The sequence below is a fragment of the Mycena indigotica genome (genome assembly GCF_014461135.1).
Source record: "Mycena indigotica strain 171206Taipei chromosome Unknown Mind.scaff0009, whole genome shotgun sequence".
NCBI classification, from domain to species: domain Eukaryota; kingdom Fungi; phylum Basidiomycota; class Agaricomycetes; order Agaricales; family Mycenaceae; genus Mycena; species Mycena indigotica.
The window spans coordinates 612376-635588 of record NW_023503008.1 but is presented as its reverse complement, the minus strand read 5'-3'; the positions used below and the strand labels follow the sequence as shown (position 1 = coordinate 635588).

Here is a 23213-nt window from a genome sequence, read left to right as displayed (position 1 = left end):
CGATATGGCTGTGACACTTACTTCACTGCGGCGTAGTGACTGCGTTCATCTAACTTTTAGCGCTCCACGCCTCTTGCTTTGACGAGCTCTTTGACGAGCTCAGAAATGACTGTGTTATTTGCCAAGAAGATTTGGACAGCAAGTGCTCAACATATTCTATGACTCGCGTTACCCGATGTTCGGCGGAGCTCGAGCTCCTACTTCTTCCCTCTTGCAACTTCAGAGCAATCAACCGAAATGGTGTCGAATGCTATAGCAGTATACTGCGGGTCGTCCATGGGAACTCACAGAGCATTCAGTGCTGCAGCTATCTCTGTAGGACACGCCATTGCTGCGCAAAACCGCCAACTCGTCTATGGCGGTGGAAATCAAGGACTCATGGGAGTCGTTTCTGGCGCAGTCATACAATGCGGCGGCAAGGTTACCGGAGTGGTCCCCTATGCTATGGTTGGAGGAGAATCGGAGAAGGCTCCGGGTGTTAGTGTCGACCTGAACGAGGTGGGACGTGAACGAGTGAGTTGGGGTTATAAATCCTGTTTCATTCATAACTCTCTCTACAGATCGAACACGTCGTGGTCAATTCAATGCATGAGCGCAAAGTTGAGATGGCCCAAAGGGTCGGTGGATTCATTGGATTACCAGGAGGATTCGGAACATATGAAGAAGTGATATCATGCATTCGGCAAGACGCAGTCACGGTGCACTGACACTATTTAGGTGCTTGAAGTGACAACCTGGACACAACTAGGCATTCACAATAAACGTCAGTATAATATGAAACTGCATTTTTCTGACTGGCTCAACTCCCGTTAGCTGTGGTCCTGGTTAATGCTCTTGGTTTCTACGAACCTCTTCGTCAGTTGGTGGACAATGGCATCAAGTTTGGATTTATCAAGCCTAACTCCAGGGACCTCATCATCTTCGTTGACGGCCCCAGCTCGTATGATGACCACGAAACTTTCGATTGGGGAACAGCCGCACTCGCAGCCTTGAATACTTGGAAGCGCGATGCTGAGGACGCTCTGTTCAAATGGACGGAAACCAAAGAGAAAAAACAGGTAGATCCGTTGCAGTCGACATAGACTTTTCTAGAATACAATTTTTATGAGGCTGCTTTGCGGGGGGTAGGGTCAATTTTCCTCGATGGGTCCATGAATGCGTTAATAACTTCCTCGGTGACTTGTGCTCTCCGCTGCGAGGCCAATAAGGATGATTGTAAGAAGGGGTGCTCTCAAAAGACCGACCTCTTGGAAACCACGGACAAAGTGCTGAAGGACATCAATGCACCGAGCTTTCAACTGCCCAGTTAACAACTCGCCCGACCGGTAATCCTCCAATAAAGTCAATGATAGCTTTGCGATTTCCTGTTCACTTACTGATCCTAGTTTTTCTAATTCCGCGTCGTCGTCGAGGAAGAAAGACAAGTATTGGTAACTAACATCGACCTCGGTATCTCCGCCCAGTCTACGATGTTCCTCTACGGTCTCCTGCCCGCCAGAGAAACCATGCTTGCTGATTTTATTCTTCAGTTGAGCAGCAGTGTCGGTCATATAAATGCTGCTATTTGGATCGCTAGCGCTCATCTTGGTTTGCGGGCCTTGCAGCGCAGGGAAAAATTTGGCGTGGAGAAGCGTCGGTTTTGGATACTTGAGCTTCACTGCCACATCGCGAGTGAGACGGAAGTATGGATCCTGGTCAATCGCGCAGGGAATTAAGCAGGGGATGTTCGACACCGTGCCAAATATTTGTGGGAATGAGTTGGAAAATGACGGTGCAGCTTGGATGGACGCAAAATGGATTTTTCCGATGTTATCCCTTCGAAGTATTAGGTTGTACGGGTGAAAAACATCAAGTTAACATACGAGTCGTTGAACCCAAAGGTTGCTTTAGCCTGGTTATATGTGATTTGACGGGAAATTTTGGAAACATTCTCGTAAAACGGTCCACCGACATAGTCGTAGTTGCTGAAGATGAACGTCTTCTCGAGGTTGAAGCCGACAGCAATGATATCGCGGGCATTCTGTCGCGCAAATTTCTTGACCTGATCAACTTTGAGCTCGTGTTTGAAGAGGAATTTCTCATCATCTAGAAACGAATCAGAGAGAGAAGTCAAGAGTCGTAGATTACAAGGACGCACCCGTAAGTTGTACGACCAATGGGACATCAAATACGTCTTGCAACCATCTGCGATATAGCTTGAGAGGAAGGCAGCAGCAGAAATTCAAGTACTCACTTTGTGAAGACGAATGGTATCATATGGCCCAGATGCATACTGTCGCTACTTGGGCCGCGACCAGTGTAAAGAAAGAAGGGCTTTCCCTGCTCATACCGATCAAGAATTTTGTCGAATTCACTGTGCAAATGCATGAAGAAGGGGATCGCTTCAAGGGACACTTACACACCGGTGTGAAAAGAACATCCCTCGACGGAGAAATACGTGTGGCCGATGCCCAGTTAGTTTCTCAAACCGCTCCAGAAGGGCTTGGTCGACTCTGCGCGTCCCAAATTGCTCTATTAGTTTATCGTAATCGATGGCTTGTTGTTTTCCATCGGCCGAGACTGAGCCCTCCACTTTCCATGGAGTGACGACTTGGGCTTGAGAAGAGGAGTCGTTGGCCACTTCATCAACAGATTGGCCGGAAACTGAGGGGGAGATAGCTACAGCTGCAACGGCTGCGGTAATGGTTTCAACAGTGGCTGGTATGGAATCGGCAGACATTTCCTCAGATACCAGCGATGTGAGTGGGAAAAGCAAGAATATCGGATCGAGTCAAGTTTTCGGGCACCCAATCTTAGTGCTCATGTGACCTGGCGCGTCTTTCCCAATTTGTTCCCGACTGCAATGACTGATTGGACTGCAGACGCGAATCAGGCACTGTGCCTATCCCTTGGTCGGTCTTTCGCAGGTTTTGATGCTCCCGGCTAAGTACAGCACAGTTCGAGCACAAGCGGACGACCAGGTCGAAGAAACACAATCCTTTCACCCACGATTTACATACCCAGTGAGTGGATGCCCATTTCTGCAGAACAAGCTTATTCAGATCTAGATATACGGAGACGACGAGAAAATCTATGGCTATAATGGCCTTACCATTGATGTCCGTCTTCATTGCCACTTAAACGCGCTTTTGACGCGTCCTTCCAGCTTAGATTCGCGTCAGGCTCTCTCGCGCCGTTTCTCAACATAAAATACGCCAAGAAGCTGGACTCTTCGTCCACCGTTGATGACGTTGAGGGGACTTTGGCCAAATTCCTTCCGGAAGGTGTGTCCTCAAACCGTCTTTGTGTTTCTGTCAACTTAGGACGCGTCAGACGTCTATCGCGACGAAAAATCGTTTTTGGAGCGTGTAGAGGTGGACTCCATCGCCTTCAAGCCCCCCGGGGAGTTAATCCGCACTTATACTCGCTCTGCGCCTCCATTAGACAGCAAAGGGAAGGGTATTGCAATTCTGGAACCAAATGTTGAGGAAACAGTCGTGTTCGAGGCGTACCACGTGCGTCAAAGATATCTTTTTCACCCAATGGCGTTCTCAATTTTCTCAGGCAACATGGGCGTCTCCTGGCTTTCGGGAATTGCATCGGAGGATGCAATTGTTCATTCTTCTCTACATTGAGGCTGGCTCGTACATTGACGAGGAAGAAGATACTTGGGAATTCATTGTTCTGTGAGTTGCAGTAATGTTCCAAGTATTACCTTTCAAACTTGTGTCCAGGTACGAGAAGCGCAAGCGGCGAGCGACGCCAGATGTCAGCACATATCATTTCGTGGGCTACACATCACTATATCCATTCTTCTGCTTCCCCGACCGTGTTCGTCTGCGACTAAGGTCCGTATGAAGTCCCCGAACAACCATGTTCATTGAGCTTTATTAGTCAGTTCGTCATTTTACCACCTTACCAGCGTAGTGGACACGGCTGTGAGTACTTGGGTCTGCCGCGTATTTTTGCGTCTCAAGGTTATTTGCAGCTGAGCTATACAACGCGTTATATCAATACGTCATGTCTAAACCGAAAATCGCTGAGCTGACCGTGGAAGATCCAGCAGAGGCGTTCGAAGACCTGCGCGACAAAAACGATCTCTTGATGCTTTTGGGAAACAAACAATTCATGGAAGAAGCTATCGGGGGTGACGCCGTTTCTCATGGTGGAGGCCGAGTGGGAGGGGTTGGTAAGGGCGGACGCAGTGGTCGTGGGGGTAGCCAGACCAGTGGTGGAAAAGGAAAATTGGGGCCACCCGTGGACAGAGCCTGGCGAGAAAAATGGCGAAGCGATCTAAAAATGGCCGCGGTAGGCTTAATGTTTCGCCTCTTTCCTTTGGTGCTGAGAGTATCCTACTAGCGTCAATTCCACCGTCTCATTGAAATGTTAATCCTCCTTCGTTTGGATCCCACCGACGAATCAAGTATTCGCGCCTATCGTCTGCAAGTCAAGGAACGATTATATCGCTTCAACTTTGTGGGTCATTTTGAAGCGTTTTTTTTTCACATTCGACTGATCTCCTTCACAGGAAACGTTGACTGGCATGGACAAAGAAGAGCGTTTGGAAAAGCTCGAGGAAACCTTTCAAGGGCAGCGCGAGGATTATATGCGGATATTGGCCCTGCTGAGTCATTAAAGTAAAGGCCGTCTAATTCATTGATGTTATTTGTGCATAGCCGTATCTTCTATGCAGCTGGCAGGAACGATATGAGCGCATACCTTGCTAGAGATTGAGTTGTTTTCACGTGGATACTGATGCCACTCACCTTCCATCCACCCTCCATTTCGATCCGCTCGCATCTAACTTCTCTGCAACTTCGCGGGGAACTCCAACCACAACGTCCGCTTTGTTGGTCCGGAGACTTAAAATTGGAAACGACCCACTCAAGTTGCCGAGCGCGACAGAGAAATCGGTCCATGCTTCCCATTGCACGTCACCAGTGAGCCTGTGAATCGCTCACAACGATGAACGGTAAAACCAGAGTTGAACAACAACATACTTGCGATAACTAGGATAAAGATGACTTTTATGGCGAACTAGTTGTGTTTCACTCACTTGAGATCGCCCTAGTAAATGATCAACAGTATCAGTTAGAGACACACGACGCAATTCGGGGCTTACTTTGAATATTACGAGGTTGCTGGTCTTCAAGGTCTGCCAGAGACGAGGTGCCAACGTCTCCATCTCCCAGTATGGTGCCGCTTCCGTCCAGAATCCGGCCAGTTCTGTCGTGTTTGAATCCGATCCACCGCCAAGTGGTGTAGAATGGGGGACCGAAAGAGAGAAAACATTGGTGTCGATATATCCTTTCCACCGGTTTACCATGATATTCACATATCCTTGATCTTCTTCAGAGAGTGAAAGGAATGTAGGATCAAGCAGTGAGGTCAAAGTGCTCGCAAAGTCACTAGGCGTGACCTGTGACAAGATAAGATAAGACCGCAAAGTTATGCGTCTAAGCTCACATCCGAAACAAACCATGGGATTAGTTTGGGACTAATGCATATGGTTTGAGTAAACGATTTGGCACAGTATCTCGACTCACTGGAAGACGACTCTAGAAACATATGGTGTGTGCGTAACAAGAAAATCCGCGAACACGAGATCCGTATACAGCTGTAAACTGTTACTGAGTTCTATGGCAGTTGTAGAATCAAACTAGCCTCGAAGCCAGCTGTTAGAGTCTCAGTGGATGAATAAGCGAAGACATGAATAATGGTACCGTTATCAAGGACGAAGTCGACTTGGCCATTGAGAACACCGCTGATATGTTGCCAGACCTTCGCTTGGTCATCCCGTAGGATGAATTCTCGTCGTGCATCTTGAGCATCCTTGCCCACGGTTTGCAGATGCTCAATGTCTGCGGAAGACAAGTGGGTAAGTAGAGAAAGATCCTGTAGTCAATGAGAAAGGGAGGGAGAAACAGGAAATGAAGTACGGTGGCGTTTCCCCTGGCAGTAACTTGAAGCACAGATCGCACAAGGGCAACATGACTTACCAGAGACACATTTGAATCATTTCTGCGAATAATATGGCGAGCTTGCTCGTGTCTGCTTCCACGGTTTGATGCTCTATGTCCACTTCGTGCATACTCTTTGCGATTTCTACACCCATCCGAGTTAGTTGATGAGGTCAAAGTAGGCGAGGGCCATACGAGCAATCGCCCTCCCCGATTGTTGAAAGGTTTCTTGTTTCTGAAAGGAGAACGGATCGAATTGAGACCACTGTGTCGTTTGGAGGAAATACGAGCGAAGGAGTCGGTATCTAGAACATTTTCAGGCCTTTGCCTCATGAAGGCTTGAAAAATACCCACAGGTAGCATCTAAGGCACCGTTACTCAGCATAAGCGGTGGATGTTGCAAGACACATACTCTGCAAAAAGCCACGGCGCTGTGAACCAAGTGTTCTTGGAGTTATCGGCCAAGCGTTGGAGTTCAGCGTTATACCTATCAAAAGGCTCCCCGTCGTCTGGAATTGGACTGGACAGAGGGTTGGTGGAATGCCTTGTGCTCGAAAGATTTCCTACTCCAGAACATGATCGCGTCCCATCTCGTACTTCAATCGGCTAATCTTTGCAATGATGTCCTTTGCTTCATCGACCTTGACTTTCGATTCTCCCTCTTCGGGGCCGTCGGATATGATTATGTCATGGCTCAGACGATGTAGTCGGTCGAGGACGCTGTGTATTTGGGATTAAAACTCGTGACAAAAGGCCAGTTCTGTGTTGAACCCAGTGATTATAACAGGCCAACGGTGGACAACGGTCTGATATCTTGGAATACTAAATAGTTTGACGCAATGGATTCAGTCGACTAACGAGAAGCCTTTGGTGTCAGTAGGGTCATACGGTGCGGGTGGGTTGAACATGGTGAAAGGAAGCGAACGACCGTCACGACGAGCTCGTCGACGAGCCGAGCTAAACTCGGCTCGTTCTCGGCTCGTCCCAAATCCGTCTGATCGAGCTCGCGTGGCCCAATATGGAAATGCACTGTAAGCCATTGCTTTTGACACGAAATCCTTTGCTCAATGGCTTTGGGGCATCGAGAAACCAATGTACCACTCCTTCTATTAGGCGAAAGTAGGATGTTCTATATTATTTGACCCTTGCTATCATCGAGTGACAATGGCAGCGACACTCGATTGGGGAGCCATCACAAGCTGAGTCACCATTGATGAGCTGCCAGATTGGCTCGAACTTGAACTCGGCTCACGGCAACACGAGAACATGGCTCAACGCTAACCACCACGCCGTCCATACTATTTTTGTCGACCCACTCACTCTCAGACCAAATTCACAGTCTGACTGAAACCTCCATACACAAATGGAGACAGAGGCAGACGACGTGGCTTCAGCCAGAGAGCCAGCGCCATCTCTCAGCTCCAGGACCAGTGCTTCAGTTCCTCTCAATAACAAGTCCAAGCATTCATTACTGCCATCTTCACGTAAAGCACCGCCAGCTTTCAACAAGTTTGTTCTCTACGAAAACCGCGTCCGGTTCTTCATCGTCGCGTCCAATACTACAGATTCACGGCATAGAATTCTCAAGGTCGACAGGACTTCGCAGGATGAGCTTAACGTGGTGGAGGATGACGCAGAATACAGCGGCAAACAAATGACCGCGATGCTCAAGATGCTCGACGACGGAAACAAGAGCTCAGGAGGGTTAGGCAAGGCGAGAGTGTTTTTCGGTATCGCAGGTGAGTCTGAGCATCGTGAAATCGGAGTGAGCTCATCTCTGCCAGGCTTTGTGCAATTCACGGCGGGGTGGTACATGATCCTCATAACCAAGCGTTCATATGTCGCCCTTCTGGGTGGCCACTATCTCTACCATTGCGAGAATACCGAAATGATCCCCGTTTGTTTCAACCACAAAGTTGACAAGCCAGCGGAAGAGCAGCGTCTAATGAACATCTTCAAGCAGGTCGATATGTCCAAGAATTTCTATTTCAGGTTCGCCCTCGCGCTTTCCACACCCTCCCACTTACTCTTCACAGTTATACCTACGACATCACCTCAACTCTACAGCATAATCTCACCGGGTCAAGCCGCTCTGTTCAAGGGAGTTGGCCATTCAACGACCGGTTTGCATGGAATTTCCATATGATGACCGCGCCATTTGGCAACGACGAGCACCCCTATTTGAAGCCATACTGGATATTGCCTATGGTGCACGGACACGTAGATCAAGCAAGTAAGTACCCAGTGCTCCAAGCTTTATTTGCTTCAACAACCTTAGAGTTGACGGTCCTTGGACGGGTCATCTACGTCACCCTCATAGCTCGAAGGTCTCGCCATTTTGCCGGAGCCCGGTATTTGAAACGTGGTGTCAACGACGAGGCGCGTTCATAATCTTGCGCCTAGTTTTTGTTCGTTGATCTTCACAATAGGGCAACGTCGCAAATGAAGTTGAGACAGAACAGATCGTATCGGAGGCGCTGACTACGCCTTTTTACTACCCATGTCGACGAGATGGTTCTGAAACCCGCCAACCGAGTCCAAATTATACCAGCTATGTCCACGTATGTGTGTTCTGAACCCATAACGTTTCTCAACTCTTTCCAGTATAGAGGCAGTATTCCTGTATATTGGACTCAAGAGACCAATAGCATGAGTCCCCGTCCGCCGATTGAGAGTCCGTGGGTATCAATCAACAATTCTCAACGCTCACTCTCTTGCAGTCAGTGTTGTCGATCCTTTCTACAGTGCTGCAGCACGCCATTTTGACAATCTTTTCAAGCGATATGGAGCACCTATCATGATCCTGAACCTAATCAAGAAACGAGAGCCTGTTCCACGAGAATCGAAATTACTGGACGAATATACGCTCTGCGTCGAATATTTGAATCAATTTTTGCCTGCAGACAAGCGCATGAAATACCGAGCATGGGACATGTCTAGAGCGTATAAGGAGTAGGTTTCGTTGTCCAGGATTCCGCTTGAATTGAGTCTTCTCATAGGAAGACCCAAGATGTTATCAGCATCCTGGAGGATATGGCAGAGGAGTCCATTCAATTCACGAGCTTCTTCCATTCTGGACCCGAGCCGTACTCGCATTATCTTCAAAACCAGACAGAGTAATACCAACTACATCCGATTTTCTTCCCACTTATGTTCTTTAGCAACAATAACGAACCATGGCGGAACACTATCTCGCTCCAGAATGGCATTTGTCGCACGAACTGCGTCGACTGCTTGGACCGTACCAATGCGGCGCAGTTCGTTTTTGGGAAGCGCGCTCTTGGACATCAACTGTACGCGTTGGGAGTCGTAGAGCACCCAAATCTAGCATTTGACTCCGATGCGGTCAACATGTTAACCGAAATGTACCATGACCATGGCGATAGTGAGTTTGGATATGTTTTTCATCTCAGTTACTCACGTGCCCAAGCCATTGCTTTGCAATATACTGGAAGTGCTCTTGTGAACCGTGTCGAGACCTACCGACGAATGCCGCATTGGAACAGTCATTCTCGAGATATCATTGAGAATATCAGGCGGTTCTATACCAACTCACTACTCGGTCGGCCGGTTTCTAACAACTAGCCCTCTCGCTGAATCACTCCTGCAGATGCTGACAAGCAAACCGCCATCAATCTCTTCCTTGGGGTCCAAGATGAGCGACCCATAACGCAACCCCAAGTACGGAGTGGATATCAGAGGTGGTTCAACGAAGAGCACCTTCAACCGCCGTATGCCTTGGACGACTGTGATCGTGGGCTGCGGGACTTTATCCGGAACAAGAGTGATTTCTGGGTCGAGTACTATCGACCATTGTTGTTCACCTCGCTCGGAAAACACTTTGCCTACTCTATGAACAGCACGCTCAAGCTTCCGGGGTGAGTAAAACGAAGGTATTGGCTTCATGCCTCTTATTTATCCACAGAAAAACCGCAAAGGACATGAATCACAGTCCCTTTGAGCCGCAGAGCATTGTGTCGCGCAGTCAGCCTAGGTTTGTCTTACTTTTTTATCAGCACAGATAACTGATGTTATGCTAGTGTTGTTCAAGGTGTCCGACGCTGGATCGGAGCCAACCCCGTAACAAGCTCGAAGAAGAGCACCAAGCAAACTAGTGACCGTGTTGAATCGAGCAAGCCGGCTGCGGAACCAGAGGGAGATCGGCTGTCGACAGAAGCCATGGCGCGCCAGAAGCTGAATCCTGTCGTTTCGGAGGAAGAAGAAGCAGAGTATCAAGGATATATTGACCAATACCAGGAATTACTGGACGCGACAACCGCTGAACGAAAGGATTTAGAGCTTTATTCTTACTCTGTCCGCACCGGACTAGGCGACACCCCAGACTGGCCAGCAGAAACACCCAAAGAGTTCATCTCGTATGTCAGCCAGAATTCGTCGCAGTACCTCGACGGGAGGCAGGATGTTCAGCCGTCGTTCAACTATGAGCGATGGCTGGGGGCTTATTGATGATGTTACATGTAATTTTAGTCGGACTTGGGATGCTTTCTTTCGCGGAGCAGTTGGCGTCCCTCTGTAAACCACCATACCATCAAGCACAAGCAGCCCAGAATACCGCCAACAAGAATATGAATCTGGATCGCCCGATGTCGAACGATGGCCAAACCCGGTCCGATATGCGTTACCATGTTTTTGATGCCACCCAGGCGACCCTCATTCGCCGTGATGATACCCAACGAGACGGCGCAAGCAGCCGCAAACTTCGCCCCCGGCAAACCAGCCCTCCACTGCAAAGATGATCCACGCGAGGCAAAAAATGCAGTGGTAAAGTGCGCTGCGTAGGCGATGCGGGCGGTGAGGTTGATGATGTTGGCGTACACCAACGAACTGTCGCCAAAGTGCCATCTATAGAGCTGGACCGCAGCAGCCATGTAGATGATCGAGAAAATTGCCATCCATCTGTCAAATTAGCGACAAATGTATTTAGAGCAACGAAGGACGCACCTGCTTTGTCTGTTCAGATCTTTAGGAGTGGAAACGCTGGAGATGAACGCCTCTAGGCCACCGTTCAAGGCCAGGACGGGTATGTACCATATCCAGGCTTGTAGAACACGCGGAGCGCTGGTCGAGAGGTATTGTCTTGGCAGGATGACAGGGAGCACAATGGGTAGATATGCCGGACCAAAAACGAGTAAGAGGAGAGAGAATGAAGTTTGCAGAGAAGTCAGCGTCGTCAGAGCGCGGGAGGCAGTCTTCAAGGCTTCTGCCTTGATGGGCGGGGAGAGGGTCTTGGAGAATGATATACGGGACGATTCCTCGATGGGCTGAAATACGATGCGGGCAATCAACGAACCTCGAGTTGGTGTTAGGCGAGTCATATGGCACGAAACTCGGCTTACACACCGTAATTTACGGCGACGGCGTAGCCGCCTTGGTCCTGCAAAGGACTGAACCAGCCCAAAACGAATTTGTCGCCTTCAGTGAGAAAATGCTTGATTACTGATTGAGAGGTCATGGTTAGAGATATGCGGAGCGTATCGGAGTCGGGTCTAAGGCTGGTCTTCTTGGGGAATAATGAAGAGAGCCCATAGTGCGCAAGGTAGACCGCCATTACGCAGAAAGAGTAAGACAATTGTCCCCAGGCAAAAGCCACGAGCGCTAGTGCGCCATTCATCCCAGCTTTTGAGTCGTAGAAGAGGACGAGGAATGTTGTGACCGTTTTGGCCATGACACCAGAGCCTTCTGCACGAAAACGGATGTGCGTTTTCATTTCGGCCATGGCACTAACCAGATATTAACATGCGTAAAGAGAGAGAGAGATGCAAAAGTACTGGTTGTGCATTGGTTCACACCAAAGTTCCAACACGGCCGCTAACGCGTAGAGTGCGATACCAGTATAGAAGCCAGGTTGTGACTTGGTTTCTTGAGCTGCGAGTCTCACGTAGCCAAGACTTGTTGCTACAGCCAGTGGTACTCCTAAGGAAAGAGGCAGAAACACGATATTTCCGACATTCCACGAGCCGTCTTTGGCCCGATTGACACGTAAAAGAGCGTTTCGGACACCTTCTCGGCTTAGAAAGAGAATCGTGCTCGAAATCAGTTCGAATTGGATTGCAGCAGTTCCATAGGCACCAGGAGATGCAAGTCCAAGGAGGCTCTGGTTGAGTATGAAGGTGAATGCGCGAGAGATAACCTGGAGGCCGATGAGCGACCTGAGTTGGCTTGCCATCCACTGGCAGCAAAGTGACACGTAATCGTATTATTAATAGTCATAACACGTGCGCGATCTTTTATTGGCCACAACGCGTCTGAACGACAATCGGTTCCTGCCGCTCACAACCATGTCTTCTCGGACGTTTACGCTGGCCTCCCGTGCCTCACAACTTGCCCAGGCTCAGACAAATATGACCCTTGCTGCTCTCGAAGCGTTACATCCGCATTCGTCTGATGCTTCCCCGAAATTCACCAAAGAATGGCTAAGTTCTGCTGGCGATCGAGATCAAACCCAGGCGCTGTACACCCTCAATAGCGCGGAAGGTAAATCATTCTGGACGAAGGATCTGGAGGTAGCACTACTGGACAAGAAAGTGGACATTCTGGTGCATGCTTTTAAAGATGTGCCAACCACACTTCCGGATGGTTGTGTGATAGCTGGAGTCCTCGAGAGAGAGGACCCCGTGGACAGCCTTATCACTAGACCAGGATCTGAGTGGAAAACGTTGGAAGACCTCCCAGATGGTTCTGTGGTTGGGACAAGCAGCGTTCGAAGAATTGCTCAGCTCAAAAGAAACTATCCTAACTTGCAATTTAAGGACTGCGTGAGTGCGGAATATGATTTTTGGTGGTTTCAGCAACAATTTTACAGAGAGGTAACATCGATACGCGGCTCGCCAAACTCGATGCACCGGATTCCCCATATGCTGCTATTATCCTAGCTCGAGCGGGGGTAGTGCGACTTGGATTAGGCGCCCGTCTGACATCGGACCTTCCCCCACCAATCCTCTTTCACGCGGTCTCCCAAGGCGCCATTGGGTTTGAAGTCCGAGCTGACGACACCGAGGCTCTGGCACTTTGTCAGCAAATCACACACAGGCCGACATTCCTTCGCTGCATGGCCGAGCGGGCATTCCTTCATGTGTTAGAGGGTGGCTGCAGTGTCCCTGTGGGTGTCGCTACGGCTCTTGACGAACAAGACTATTTTGAGATGACGGGATGCATCACGGCGCTTGATGGTAGTGAGCACATTCAGCGAACTCTCAAGGAGAAGATTGGAACGCGGGAAGATGCAGAGGCTATTGGAGCGCGATTGGCAAGGATCTTGATTGAGGCGGGGGCAGAAAAGATTCTTCAGGCAGTCAAAGACGATAGGGAAGAACGCAATAGGTTGAATTGAGCGTCTAAAAGAACATCGATGAAGAATGGAAACGTTGTTATGGCGCTTGATGATGACAGATAAGACGAGCAGCGACGATAGTGAAAGGACTGTTTGAAGACTGCTTTGTACGTACAAAGGAGTGATTGAGGTTGTGCTTGACCCAAAGACAAAGCAACATTGCAGAACAAGGACAGCGACAAAGGAGGACAAGCGGTTGAATGATGTGGCGGGGATGGGTAAGAGTCATTGTTGGAGGCAGTGCATCAGTCACGCGTGATGTGACACCTCAGAGGTATATAAGTGGGCCCTCGGCGTCCTGCCGAGCCTCTTTTGATCCCCAACCGTCACCATGTCTTTTGCTCTGCCCACTCGCCAAGTCACTTTTGGTCGTTCGAACTACCAGCAGACGCAACAGAATGGTTTCGCATATCAACCTCAGAATGGCCTCGCCCTTCCTGGGCCTTCGCCACTCTCCAACTCATACCAACCGTCGTCAGCGTCGTCGACACAGCCACAGGCTCCACCACCTCCCCCAACCGTTACCCCCACCGCCACCTCCAACGCTGTTGCTGGGCCCTCTACCCCGGTCCCGTCAACCCCCGCTCCCCTCACTCTAGAGCAACAGCATATCACCGCCGTGGAAGGTATCGTCCCCACTCTTCAAAACATTGTTGCCACCGTGAACCTCGACTGTCGCCTCGACCTTAAAACCATCGCCCTTCACGCCCGTAATGCCGAATATAATCCCAAGGTTGGTACCACATCTTACCGTTGATTATGCACGTCGAACTGTTTCGCGTGTGCTTAGCGTTTTGCCGCCGTCATTATGCGTATTCGTGACCCCAAGACAACAGCCCTCATCTTCGCGTCGGGAAAGATGGTCGTCACTGGAGCGAAGTCGGAGGATGATTCGCGCCTTGCGTCCCGCAAATACGCCCGCATTGTCCAGAAGCTCGGTTTCGATGCGAAGTTTTCGGAGTTCAAGATCCAGAACATTGTCGGCAGCTGTGATGTTAAGTTCCCCATTCGCTTGGAGGGACTCGCCTACAGCCACGGACAGTTCAGCAGTTATGAGCCTGAGGTGGGTTGATATCTAGTCATCATCTTTAGTTGACTCATCTCGATGCAGTTATTCCCTGGTCTCATCTACCGCATGATCAAGCCAAAAGTCGTGCTTCTCATCTTCGTCTCGGGCAAGATTGTTTTGACTGGTGCCAAGGTATGTTCGTTTCGTTTTGTGGAACGTGCGGCGTGGCCATTGAGCTCGCTCGCATCCACGGCTGTAATAGGCCGTGGTTTCCTCGTTGTTGTTGTTGAAGGACGTGTAGCTGACCCTCGCTTGCCCCTCAGGTCCGTGAGGAGATCTACACGGCCTTCAACACGATTTACACTGTGCTTTGCGAATTCCGCAAGCCATAATCTACAAAAGGACGCTATTGGAGGTGTCGAAAGTAGTGCACACGCGCCTTCAGCGATCATTTTTTTTCTTTCCTTTCTGGGTTCTCCATGCGCATATTCCATCACTCCCACATCCTACCATCCACGTACATACAAAATCGCATAAATTTATTCTACACTGTTTCCAATACATCGATTTTCCATCACCAGAAACGAATGGTGCATGTGACTTTGTTGAAAGAGTGATGGTAATGAACTATGTACTAGTAGTAAAACTAAACTTTGTTGACACTCGTCCGAATCAACTCAACCGCCTTCTCTGACCTCGGCTTGATTGAGCATTCGAATGGCAAAGGCATTACCACCAGACCAGCGAAGTAGTCGTATCGAGGCTCAATAACCTTGCCTTCTCCATCAACTGCCTTAGTAATGTCGAAAGTGGCAAGCAGGGACGCCAACGTTATCCACACCGACGAATTCGCCATGTGTCGACCGGGGCAAATGCGCCGTCCAAAGCCAAAGACCATGTCGGGACTGGGAATATCCGGGTTGAGTTGACCATTGGGCAATAGATAACGCTCTGGCTTGAACGAGTACGGGTCGGGGTATACTGTCTGGTACAACATGTCAACAAAGCGAGAGGAAAAGGTGGAGAGGGTCAATCACCTCGTCGTGCAAGATTGCCCTGTGGGTGGTGGGTGGTAGGTCAGCCTTTGTTCAGCAGAAATTTTACGAGGCTGACCAGGTATTCGGAATGACGATAGAGCCTGCGGGTAAACGGTACCCTTTGTACTCGTCCTCGACGGGCAGGTAGTGGGGTATAGCTGTCAACAACTTGTCAGGCGATGTCAGCAATGACAAGACGGTCCTCACCGATGGGAGTAACGTTGCGCCACCGCAAAGACTCTTTCATGCAAGCTGTGACATACGGCAACGACGGTTCATCGTCGAAGTCAGGGAGGCGGTCAGGCCCAACGACACGGTCTATTTCCTCTTGAGCCTTCTTCATCGCCTCAGGGTTCGATAGCATGGCGAGAATGAAGGTCCCCAGCGCAGAGACGGTTGTTCCCGACCCAGCAGTATATATCGTGGCTGCAGTATTTTGCACTACCTGCTGGAGGTATTCCTTATTCTCCGGCGCCTCTTCGACCATTCGGGAGCCATCAAGGACAAGCGAGTGTGGTGCTTTCCCGCCAGCGATAATCTGCTTCGACTCGGCGTATGGCTTTTCCAGCATGGAGCGCGAGAGTCTTCGCCATTCGTTCGCTTGGTGTTGGAAACCGGCGCCAGGGAACCACGAAGGGACATACTTCAAGAAGGGGATGTTGTCGACCAAGAAGCGACCTGGTACAATCGCAGTGACGAGTCCTTCAACGGCCTTGTCAGCCAGCTCGACATACGGGTCGTTGGCAGGTTTAATGTCGATCCCGTAAGCAATCGACATGATAATTTTGGCCGCCATACTAGACTCAGGTCAGACCAGACGCCACAAATCGCAGTGTTGCTGACTTACTGTCGCAGATGATCCAGAACATCGTGGTCTGGTCGGGCAAGCAGGTCGTTTAGAAACTCGTAGCAAGCCTTCTTCTCCATCGGTCGGAATTTCTTGACGGCAACTGCGTTGAATACTTCATGGAAGAGCTTCCGGTGGGCTCGCCTGGACTGAATTGAGACACCCTCAATCCTGACGGCTTTGGAGGACATACCAGTGATCGCCTGCGAACATACCAGTGCATCAATGCTTTCAATCCGCGATTTTGACAAGCTTACCGTGCTTCATGAACGCTTCGAACACGAGTCAGATACGGTCGTGTTTTTGCAGACGTTGCTCACCCAACGCGAAATCCCAACCCATGAGCTCATTCACCATCGGCAATCTCGCTCTGCAGCTATTGAGCACACTGATTGTCAGGAACGCGGAATTGCGGCTAACCGGTCCGAATATATCGAAGACCTTTTCTCCAGCAACTCATTCGCGGCTTCGGCTGAAGAAAGCAAGATAATGGACGTCCCTGCGACGTTCAAGTGCATTATATCCGAGTCTGCGCCATCAAATTTAAGCTCTTGTGCTATTTGGGGGACAAAGACATGCTGGACTCACCATATTTCTTGCTCCACTCCATATATGTCAGCCACTCGAATGTTGCTGGCATGTCGAGCAGGTTTCCAATGAGTGGAAGCTTCCGGGGGCCTGGAGGCAAAGGCAGACTGTTTTTGCGGCGTTGCAAAATATAGGAATATACAGCAATGGCGAGTGCGCCGCCTGCGCCAAGGAGGTACAATTTGTCGGAGGCGCTAGGCATATCGCTATTGGGGGTGAAGGAATGGCTGAGAAACTTGGAAGAGGCTTCAAGAGCGAACTTTATCGGGTTGGTCCTCCTCACGGCACCCCCGCGCCTGGAACTTCCTTTTGACATTCGACAGGTCCGACTTCCGAGGCTTCTAAAACTCACTCTCTTTCTTCCTTGCGGTTAGCGTCGCTTTGTAACGCACACAAGACCAATGTCGTTCCTCAGAATATGAGGTGGATGCTACAACCGTGTTCACTATCGAAAGCTCAGCACCACTTACTCCCGCGAAGGCCGGTTGGTCGGATGTGTAAGTAACGCTACCTACCAAGGTCAATGAATCGGCAATCTTTTTTTGCTGGCAGTTCTCTGTTGGGGACACACAAAAGAAGCGTCTTGAGAAGCGTCCTAAAAATGCCCAAGTGGTGCCTGCTTAGCACACTTCCGAATGTTCGGTCTCCCACCTTCAGGGAGTCCATTCAAGCAAGTTGCCAGGAGGCAACATGTTTGCAACATCCCGTCGGAACCGCCGTCAGTGCTCAATTGATTGGACTACTGGTAGCGTGCCGCGGCCAAGGATCCCACATTGATGCGGATTCTTGCGGATTCCGAACTTTCTTGTCCACCATCCGGATCGACAGTGACTGCTGTGATCGCCGTGATTCGCCTTCCGCAAGTTCACACAAGACCCTCTTTGAGGGCGGGCGCTTTCATGAAATGGTTTTTTTTTGTGCAACCGACGATCTTCGTCAAGCCAGCCTTGACCTGGAATCACTCGCTAATTTTCAATTGTCCCCAGCGGAAGAGCCGAAAGAGCCCCACTCTCGTATACATATTTTCCCGGTCTCGTCAGGCCTTTCGGCCCTGGTTGTCAACGATTAATTTGGGAAGCTCTCAAGACAACTTGACTATTGACCAACATAGAATCACTCCGATTCTGAATCGGGCCCGGAAATGCCTGCGTCCTCATTCGCCACACTAAACTTACTTGCACGTGAGTGGTCAAAGTGGCCATGCCGCCGCTGCAGGCATACCCTGACGACACTGGCTTGCTCTGAAATGCGATTGGCATCGGCTACCGCAGGTCCTCGGTGTCGCCGGTATTGGCATTATTGAAACACACAGACCATCTCGTTAGGCATACCTCACCATTCTGTCTCCGCATTTTTCTCTCACAACGCAGACGCCGCGGGCGCGCTCTGTTAAATAGCAGCGGCTGCATGTCGCCTTCCCTCCTGTTCGCCCCCTTCCATGGTCAAGTTTATCTCCCCGGACAAGGCGGGGCTCTTGTCCACCGTTCTTGAGTCAATACTCTATGGTGAAGGCTATCAATGTCGTCTACTGAAGCAAGCTAACAGACTTTCGCAGGCTTTTCTGTCTTAATGTTCATCCTGACTATGTGGGTTCTAATTCGCGGACGCGGAAAATCAAAAATCAACATACCTATGGTCGTTGTTTCCATGTTACTGTTTATTTTGAGCACGATTGTGGGTCGTGGACTCATTGTTGCTCGTTATCTGATGTTTCCTTTTCTCTAGCACATCGGGGTTGATATCAACAGGCTGAATAGTGGGTTCATCGTCTACCGCGATTCGTTTCCCGGGGGCCCAGCAGCCTGGTTTGCCAACCCCAGCGAGAAATCCTTTGTACGGTCGTCCTCAGCAGCTATACATCCGTTCTGAACTTGAATCCAGGTTTTCAAGAATGCCGTCTATACTTTACAAACAGTCCTGGGAGATGGCGTCGTGGTAGAGTTATGCTTCCGCCGTTTAGTCGTCGAGCTCATGCGATGGCAGATCTTCCGGTGCTACAAAGTTTGGCAGTCATTCTGGATCATTGTCATCCCTTGCATTCTCTGGTGTGGTGTCGCCAGTGCGTGTCTTCTAATTTAAGCTATAGCAATGCCCACGAACAAACAGTTGCGGGCTCTGGCAGTGTTTATACGTGTACGACGCCGCTCGCCGACCCAACAAGCATCTACGCGCTGCAACTGGGTCGCTGGATCAAAGCCTTTTATTCTACAACACTTGCGTGTAATTTCACCGCTACTGGTAAGTCAATCACTGTGATTTCGGGTATTCTGCTCACTTTCTTTGCCCAGCACTCCTTTCATACAAACTTTGGTCAATCAACAAGCAGGTTGCTGCAACCCGAGTTGGCCGGGGAGTCGTACTTCCGGTTCTCTTGATCGTCATTGATGCGGGAGTCCTCTACTCTGTGACCCTCGTCGCGGCCCTCACCTGTTTTGCACTGAACAGCAACGGCCAATACGTGGTACTTGATATGGTAACCTCGTACCCCATTCTACTTCTCCGCCACTTAGCTGTGTTGCAGGTTACTCCAATCATCAGTATTGCGTTCTACCTGGTGATCTTGCGGATTGGCGTCGCTCGCAGCAAGACGCTTTCTGGCAGCGCGGTCAGCACGCTCAACACCACCATGCCGCGACTGCCACTGTCTCGCACTGACGGCAACAACAGGATGAAGATCCAGATCGACGTAGAGCAGGAGTTTGACCAGGAGACGAGGGAAGAATACTCCGTCAAGGGTAGTCGTGGACACGCCATGTAGAGTTAGAATACAAATTTGAAGGGTGTCCGAACTCTGAAAGAAAAATCCATTTTGAATGCAACTGGCCAAGGTTACACCCCAATAACTGCTTCCACCAGCCCAGGAACTGCGCCAAAGAAGTCGAGCACTAGCAAACTACTTTAGTTTCGGGGGCGCCAAGACGAGGGACGCTCACTGATGACGCCGAATCGCTTGCCCCTGTGTTGTTGTAACCACGGGAGAAGTTTCTGGTTAACCCCGGGCACTGACCCATCGCCCAATGCCATGACCTGACCAGCATCAAGAGTTGTTTATTACGCGAAGTAAAAGACACTCACGATGGGGTTTTCGGGTGGGACATCGTCATTGTGCTCCGAGCTAGCAAATGTGATGTAGAGTTGGTCGGGATGAAGCGTCGTTGCATTCTCGAGATGGGCGATGGTTGCGTTCAACTTCCATTGGACCTAGCGCATCCCGTCAATCACCATCAAGCCACGCGTGAGGTGCCGCCCTACGTTTTCAGCGACGCCAGCCCCGTTCGGCAGGCCTATCTCGTAGTAGTCCTCGATGAATGCGGATTGGTGGGCCGCGTTGTTGTAGACGATCTCAATCGAAGGACTGTTGTCTGTCCATTGCTCCGGCGCTAAGTGGATTCCGAACTGTTTGGACTCGGTGTTAGGGAGGAATTGATAGTTGTAGCGTTGGAGGAAGGTCAGTTTGCCCCGTGCCTCTCCCAGAGTCCCAAGCTGAATGTGGCACTGAATCGAAGAACGAGAGAGAGTTGATTGGACTAACAGTGCCGTTGGCCTGGACCCAGTATCGAGAGGCTAGGTTGCTCGTCATCAAGTTATAGATGAGCTGCTCGAGCTTGAGGTCGCGGGACATGCCAGTGCCCGATTCGTAGTTCAGGGAGATGAGCACTGCTTCCGTCGGATGTTTGTCTAGCCAGTTGTACAAGCCAAACCACACATCGTCCACTGTTGCTGTCGGTGCTAGTAATGCCCTGCCTACGACAGTGAGCAAAGTCCCAATGAGCCTGACGAAAACTCACCATGATGAAAACCGAGGGTATCGTTGCCTTTGAGGGGGCGTCAATTAAAGACCCAGTAAATGCTGATGACATTCCTGGGTTGTATGCGAAGCGCAGGTCGAAGACACGGATTCCGGCATTGAGAGAATCGAGCAGAGACTGATTTTGACATCGGAATACCACGGCCGGGGGAACATTGGGTCCTGTGTATCGGATAAGAGAGTCTTGGGTGGCCTGAGAGTAGTTCCCTTCATTCCAGGTCACCGGTGGGCAGAAAATGACAATGGGAAGACACACAGGTGGCCGAATCATGCGTGCCAGGAAGGTTCATATGGACCAACTTTGTGTGGTCTGGCACGTTTCGCATCCAATCGCAAGTCTTGCTCGTACGAGAGCATCCATTGTCGATTCCTAGGGCTATGTTTAGCTGGCTGAGAACGGTGTGGTATGTCCCACCAAGAATTGGGGCACCACGAGCAAGAATATCATTCAAAGCGTCTTGCCCTAGCTGTTTCTGGGCGCCAAAAACAATGACGGGGCCCAACGCAGCAAATACGAAGAAGAAAAAGAAGAGCATGGAAAGGTGAGATGGAAGGAGTGTGGAGGGTGCATAAATTTATGGACGTTGTGATGACAAAACAGAAGACTGCCATAACGGAACCCTATTCCATCTCCACGACTTCATCACCCCTTTGAGCAGCATCTAAGGCGTCCCGAACACACTCGTAGATGGCTTCAGGATCCTCCATCCCAACACTAAACCGAACCTGTGGCGTCTTAGTCTTCGTGGCGCAAGGCTAGAACGAAACAAAACAAACCAGAGACTCCTCGACACCATGTTGCTCCAGCCAATCCATCTTCTCCGGGGGATGGGTAAGAGCAGAGAATGCGGTTGCTATCGTGAAGACAGTGCCCAATGTTGTACCTTTGTAACACCGCAATGCTGCATAGAAGATCTTGGCTGCCTCGACTGATGTGAAAGTGACAGAGAGAAGGGGGCCGTAGCCCGTTTCTTCCAGGCCAGCTTCAACAGCTAGAGAATTTCGCATCATTTCGAAATTTTTGCGCGAGCGATACTTGGGGTAATAAACCTATGAAGAGGTGTTAAAGACCTGACATGAGCTTACTACTAAACCAATCTTACCGCCTTCAACACAGACTCGTGTGCCCCACCCATTTGAGATAGTGGAAACAACTTATCACTTAGGAACTCCGTGTTACTATTGGTAACAATGGTGCGCTGCACATATTCTCTCGAGTTCATCTCCAGGATCAGTGCGTCGTGGCGAAATAAAGTGTCTTCATACGTCGCGTCCAAAGTTGTTTTAAATCGAGAATAAAAAGGTGACGCTGGGTTCAGCATAATCCTGCGTTATAGATGGGCGTGATGGAACGAAGGTTTTTATTAGACTCACGCGCCAGCTAGAACATTGGCAAGGCCGCTGAAGAGCTTCGTCAAGCTGCTCACAATCACGTCGCAATGTGGCAAGAGCTGGACATTTAAAAGACCACCGATTGTTTCATCAACGATAAGTGGGACGCCGTGACAACGAGCAAGGGCCTACGGCGGATTAGAGGCGTTTGGAAATCGCTCAGGGAGACCCTACATGGAGTTTTATCATGTCGGTGCTCGTCAGGTGCGGATTTCCGGGAAAATCGGTGAATATGGCCAAAACGGCAGGATGGGTCAGTGTTCCAGTTTTGAGTAGCGCCTCTAATTTATCCAAAGTATCATCCGTGAAGAAATGGTGACCGGTGGCGCCGGGTAAGTCGATGAACTTGTATGTGTCGCAATAAAGGAAGCTATGAAGTCCAGTCAATAAATGTGACTTGAGGAAGCGTGCAACCAACGCACTTGACATGAGCAACTTTGAGCTTGTTACTTGGCGATACCAGAACATCATGAATTAGCTTGTGTGTTTCCCAAATTGCATGCATTCCGGAGGAGTAGAGGTATACGTCATCTGCCGATATGTTATCGACGCCTCTGGTACTGGAGTTGCCAAATATCCCCGCGAATCGAGTCCGTATTGCTTGCTTAGCTGCTTCCGTGGACACTAGAGGCGAATGCCTGATATAATAGTCTCCAAAACAATGACCCTCGTTGGATGACGGGAGGCTGAGAGGTTGATTTAAGCGGCCCTTCAACCGTTGCAAACAGACCTCGGCAAGACGTGGAGATATACCGCTTCCTGTAAACATATAGAATCTCATGGCCCCACGAAAGTCCGCAGTGAACAGGGCGGCAAAAACGGAATGGCAAGGTGGGGTATTGATGAGCTCACTTGCATTGTGCACGGCGCAGGGAGCCGAGAAGCTGGCATCGAGGTAGAGACGAAATTCGTTTGCTAGCCGCGCAGTTGGGAAAAGAAAACAGTGTTGATCTTTACTAGCTCCCAGAGCATGCAAGACAGCAGACGACAGCTATGGGCATGTAAGAGCAGATATAACCACTAAGCTGTTCGTACTTCGTCGACCTGGGGATGGATTACAAAACGGGAGTATGTGCTTTGTTTGAGTATTTGAGGCCCTTGACCGAGGGAGATGGCGACGTTGTCTTCCCATCGCGGCAATGAGCTCGACATCGTATGGGGAGTGCATGGAGGAATGCCGAATCCTACTTGTGGACTTGGCTCGAGAATCATCGCCTACCGGCCGAGTGAGGCATTGCCTGC

The 23213-nt window shown here is 50.0% G+C and overlaps 11 protein-coding genes across 11 annotated transcripts; 6 read left to right on the top strand and 5 right to left on the bottom strand.

The window, feature by feature from the left end:
• Positions 1–237: 237 nt before the first annotated feature.
• On the top strand, positions 238–1082 carry MIND_01006100 (uncharacterized protein; the record flags this gene model as incomplete). The annotated part of the gene is made up of 4 exons (XM_037366659.1): positions 238–513; positions 561–665; positions 718–763; positions 814–1082. 4 exons carry the CDS (start codon positions 238–240, stop codon positions 1080–1082), a joined length of 696 nt encoding a protein of 231 aa, XP_037216053.1.
• A 20-nt stretch (positions 1083–1102) lies between these two features.
• Positions 1103–2734, bottom strand: MIND_01006000 (Tryptophanyl-tRNA synthetase; the record flags this gene model as incomplete). Its single annotated transcript, XM_037366658.1, has 7 exons — positions 2403–2734; positions 2234–2353; positions 2138–2184; positions 1863–2085; positions 1377–1815; positions 1245–1331; positions 1103–1192 (listed from the first exon to the last, which is right to left on the bottom strand). Exons 1-7 carry the CDS (start codon positions 2717–2719, stop codon positions 1103–1105), a joined length of 1323 nt encoding a protein of 440 aa, XP_037216052.1. The 5' UTR covers positions 2720–2734.
• Positions 2735–2827: 93 nt separating this feature from the next.
• Positions 2828–4615, top strand: MIND_01005900 (Histone acetyltransferase type B catalytic subunit; the record flags this gene model as incomplete). The annotated part of the gene is made up of 11 exons (XM_037366657.1): positions 2828–2891; positions 2938–3002; positions 3048–3098; positions 3146–3263; positions 3313–3494; positions 3544–3665; positions 3714–3827; positions 3874–3917; positions 3968–4287; positions 4339–4455; positions 4508–4615. Exons 1-11 carry the CDS (start codon positions 2843–2845, stop codon positions 4613–4615), a joined length of 1290 nt encoding a protein of 429 aa, XP_037216051.1. The 5' UTR covers positions 2828–2842.
• A 49-nt stretch (positions 4616–4664) lies between these two features.
• MIND_01005800 (uncharacterized protein) lies at positions 4665–6853 on the bottom strand (the record flags this gene model as incomplete). Its single annotated transcript, XM_037366656.1, has 16 exons — positions 6798–6853; positions 6711–6752; positions 6507–6659; positions 6352–6459; positions 6294–6302; positions 6135–6244; positions 5979–6084; positions 5919–5931; positions 5703–5874; positions 5526–5616; positions 5446–5476; positions 5102–5398; positions 5036–5046; positions 4980–4988; positions 4746–4925; positions 4665–4698 (listed from the first exon to the last, which is right to left on the bottom strand). The coding sequence occupies exons 1-16, from the start codon at positions 6845–6847 to the stop codon at positions 4665–4667; spliced, it is 1416 nt and encodes a 471-aa protein (XP_037216050.1). The 5' UTR covers positions 6848–6853.
• Positions 6854–7302: 449 nt separating this feature from the next.
• MIND_01005700 (Polyphosphoinositide phosphatase) lies at positions 7303–10406 on the top strand (the record flags this gene model as incomplete). Its single annotated transcript, XM_037366655.1, has 13 exons — positions 7303–7678; positions 7724–7931; positions 7976–8172; positions 8218–8318; positions 8369–8500; positions 8544–8613; positions 8660–8891; positions 8939–9055; positions 9101–9324; positions 9370–9501; positions 9550–9817; positions 9865–9933; positions 9980–10406. 13 exons carry the CDS (start codon positions 7303–7305, stop codon positions 10404–10406), a joined length of 2553 nt encoding a protein of 850 aa, XP_037216049.1.
• Positions 10407–10423: 17 nt separating this feature from the next.
• MIND_01005600 (Oligosaccharide translocation protein RFT1) lies at positions 10424–12141 on the bottom strand (the record flags this gene model as incomplete). Its single annotated transcript, XM_037366654.1, has 4 exons — positions 11729–12141; positions 11301–11680; positions 10902–11250; positions 10424–10856 (listed from the first exon to the last, which is right to left on the bottom strand). The coding sequence occupies exons 1-4, from the start codon at positions 12124–12126 to the stop codon at positions 10424–10426; spliced, it is 1560 nt and encodes a 519-aa protein (XP_037216048.1). The 5' UTR covers positions 12127–12141.
• A 97-nt stretch (positions 12142–12238) lies between these two features.
• MIND_01005500 (Porphobilinogen deaminase) lies at positions 12239–13290 on the top strand (the record flags this gene model as incomplete). The annotated part of the gene is made up of 2 exons (XM_037366653.1): positions 12239–12715; positions 12763–13290. 2 exons carry the CDS (start codon positions 12239–12241, stop codon positions 13288–13290), a joined length of 1005 nt encoding a protein of 334 aa, XP_037216047.1.
• Positions 13291–13609: 319 nt separating this feature from the next.
• Positions 13610–14691, top strand: MIND_01005400 (TBP-domain-containing protein; the record flags this gene model as incomplete). The annotated part of the gene is made up of 4 exons (XM_037366652.1): positions 13610–14023; positions 14081–14353; positions 14402–14491; positions 14623–14691. Exons 1-4 carry the CDS (start codon positions 13622–13624, stop codon positions 14689–14691), a joined length of 834 nt encoding a protein of 277 aa, XP_037216046.1. The 5' UTR covers positions 13610–13621.
• Positions 14692–18209: 3518 nt separating this feature from the next.
• Positions 18210–19529, top strand: MIND_01005200 (uncharacterized protein; the record flags this gene model as incomplete). The annotated part of the gene is made up of 8 exons (XM_037366651.1): positions 18210–18276; positions 18327–18445; positions 18497–18604; positions 18653–18706; positions 18755–18830; positions 18878–19009; positions 19060–19244; positions 19293–19529. 8 exons carry the CDS (start codon positions 18210–18212, stop codon positions 19527–19529), a joined length of 978 nt encoding a protein of 325 aa, XP_037216045.1.
• Positions 19530–19600: 71 nt separating this feature from the next.
• MIND_01005100 (PLC-like phosphodiesterase) lies at positions 19601–21115 on the bottom strand (the record flags this gene model as incomplete). The annotated part of the gene is made up of 9 exons (XM_037366650.1): positions 19601–19656; positions 19705–19798; positions 19847–19972; positions 20024–20254; positions 20304–20511; positions 20560–20586; positions 20630–20786; positions 20836–20949; positions 20995–21115. The coding sequence occupies 9 exons, from the start codon at positions 21113–21115 to the stop codon at positions 19601–19603; spliced, it is 1134 nt and encodes a 377-aa protein (XP_037216044.1).
• An 85-nt stretch (positions 21116–21200) lies between these two features.
• On the bottom strand, positions 21201–23183 carry MIND_01005000 (PLC-like phosphodiesterase; the record flags this gene model as incomplete). The annotated part of the gene is made up of 7 exons (XM_037366649.1): positions 21201–21305; positions 21357–21629; positions 21683–21905; positions 21954–22099; positions 22146–22341; positions 22394–22962; positions 23007–23183. 7 exons carry the CDS (start codon positions 23181–23183, stop codon positions 21201–21203), a joined length of 1689 nt encoding a protein of 562 aa, XP_037216043.1.
• Positions 23184–23213: the final 30 nt, after the last annotated feature.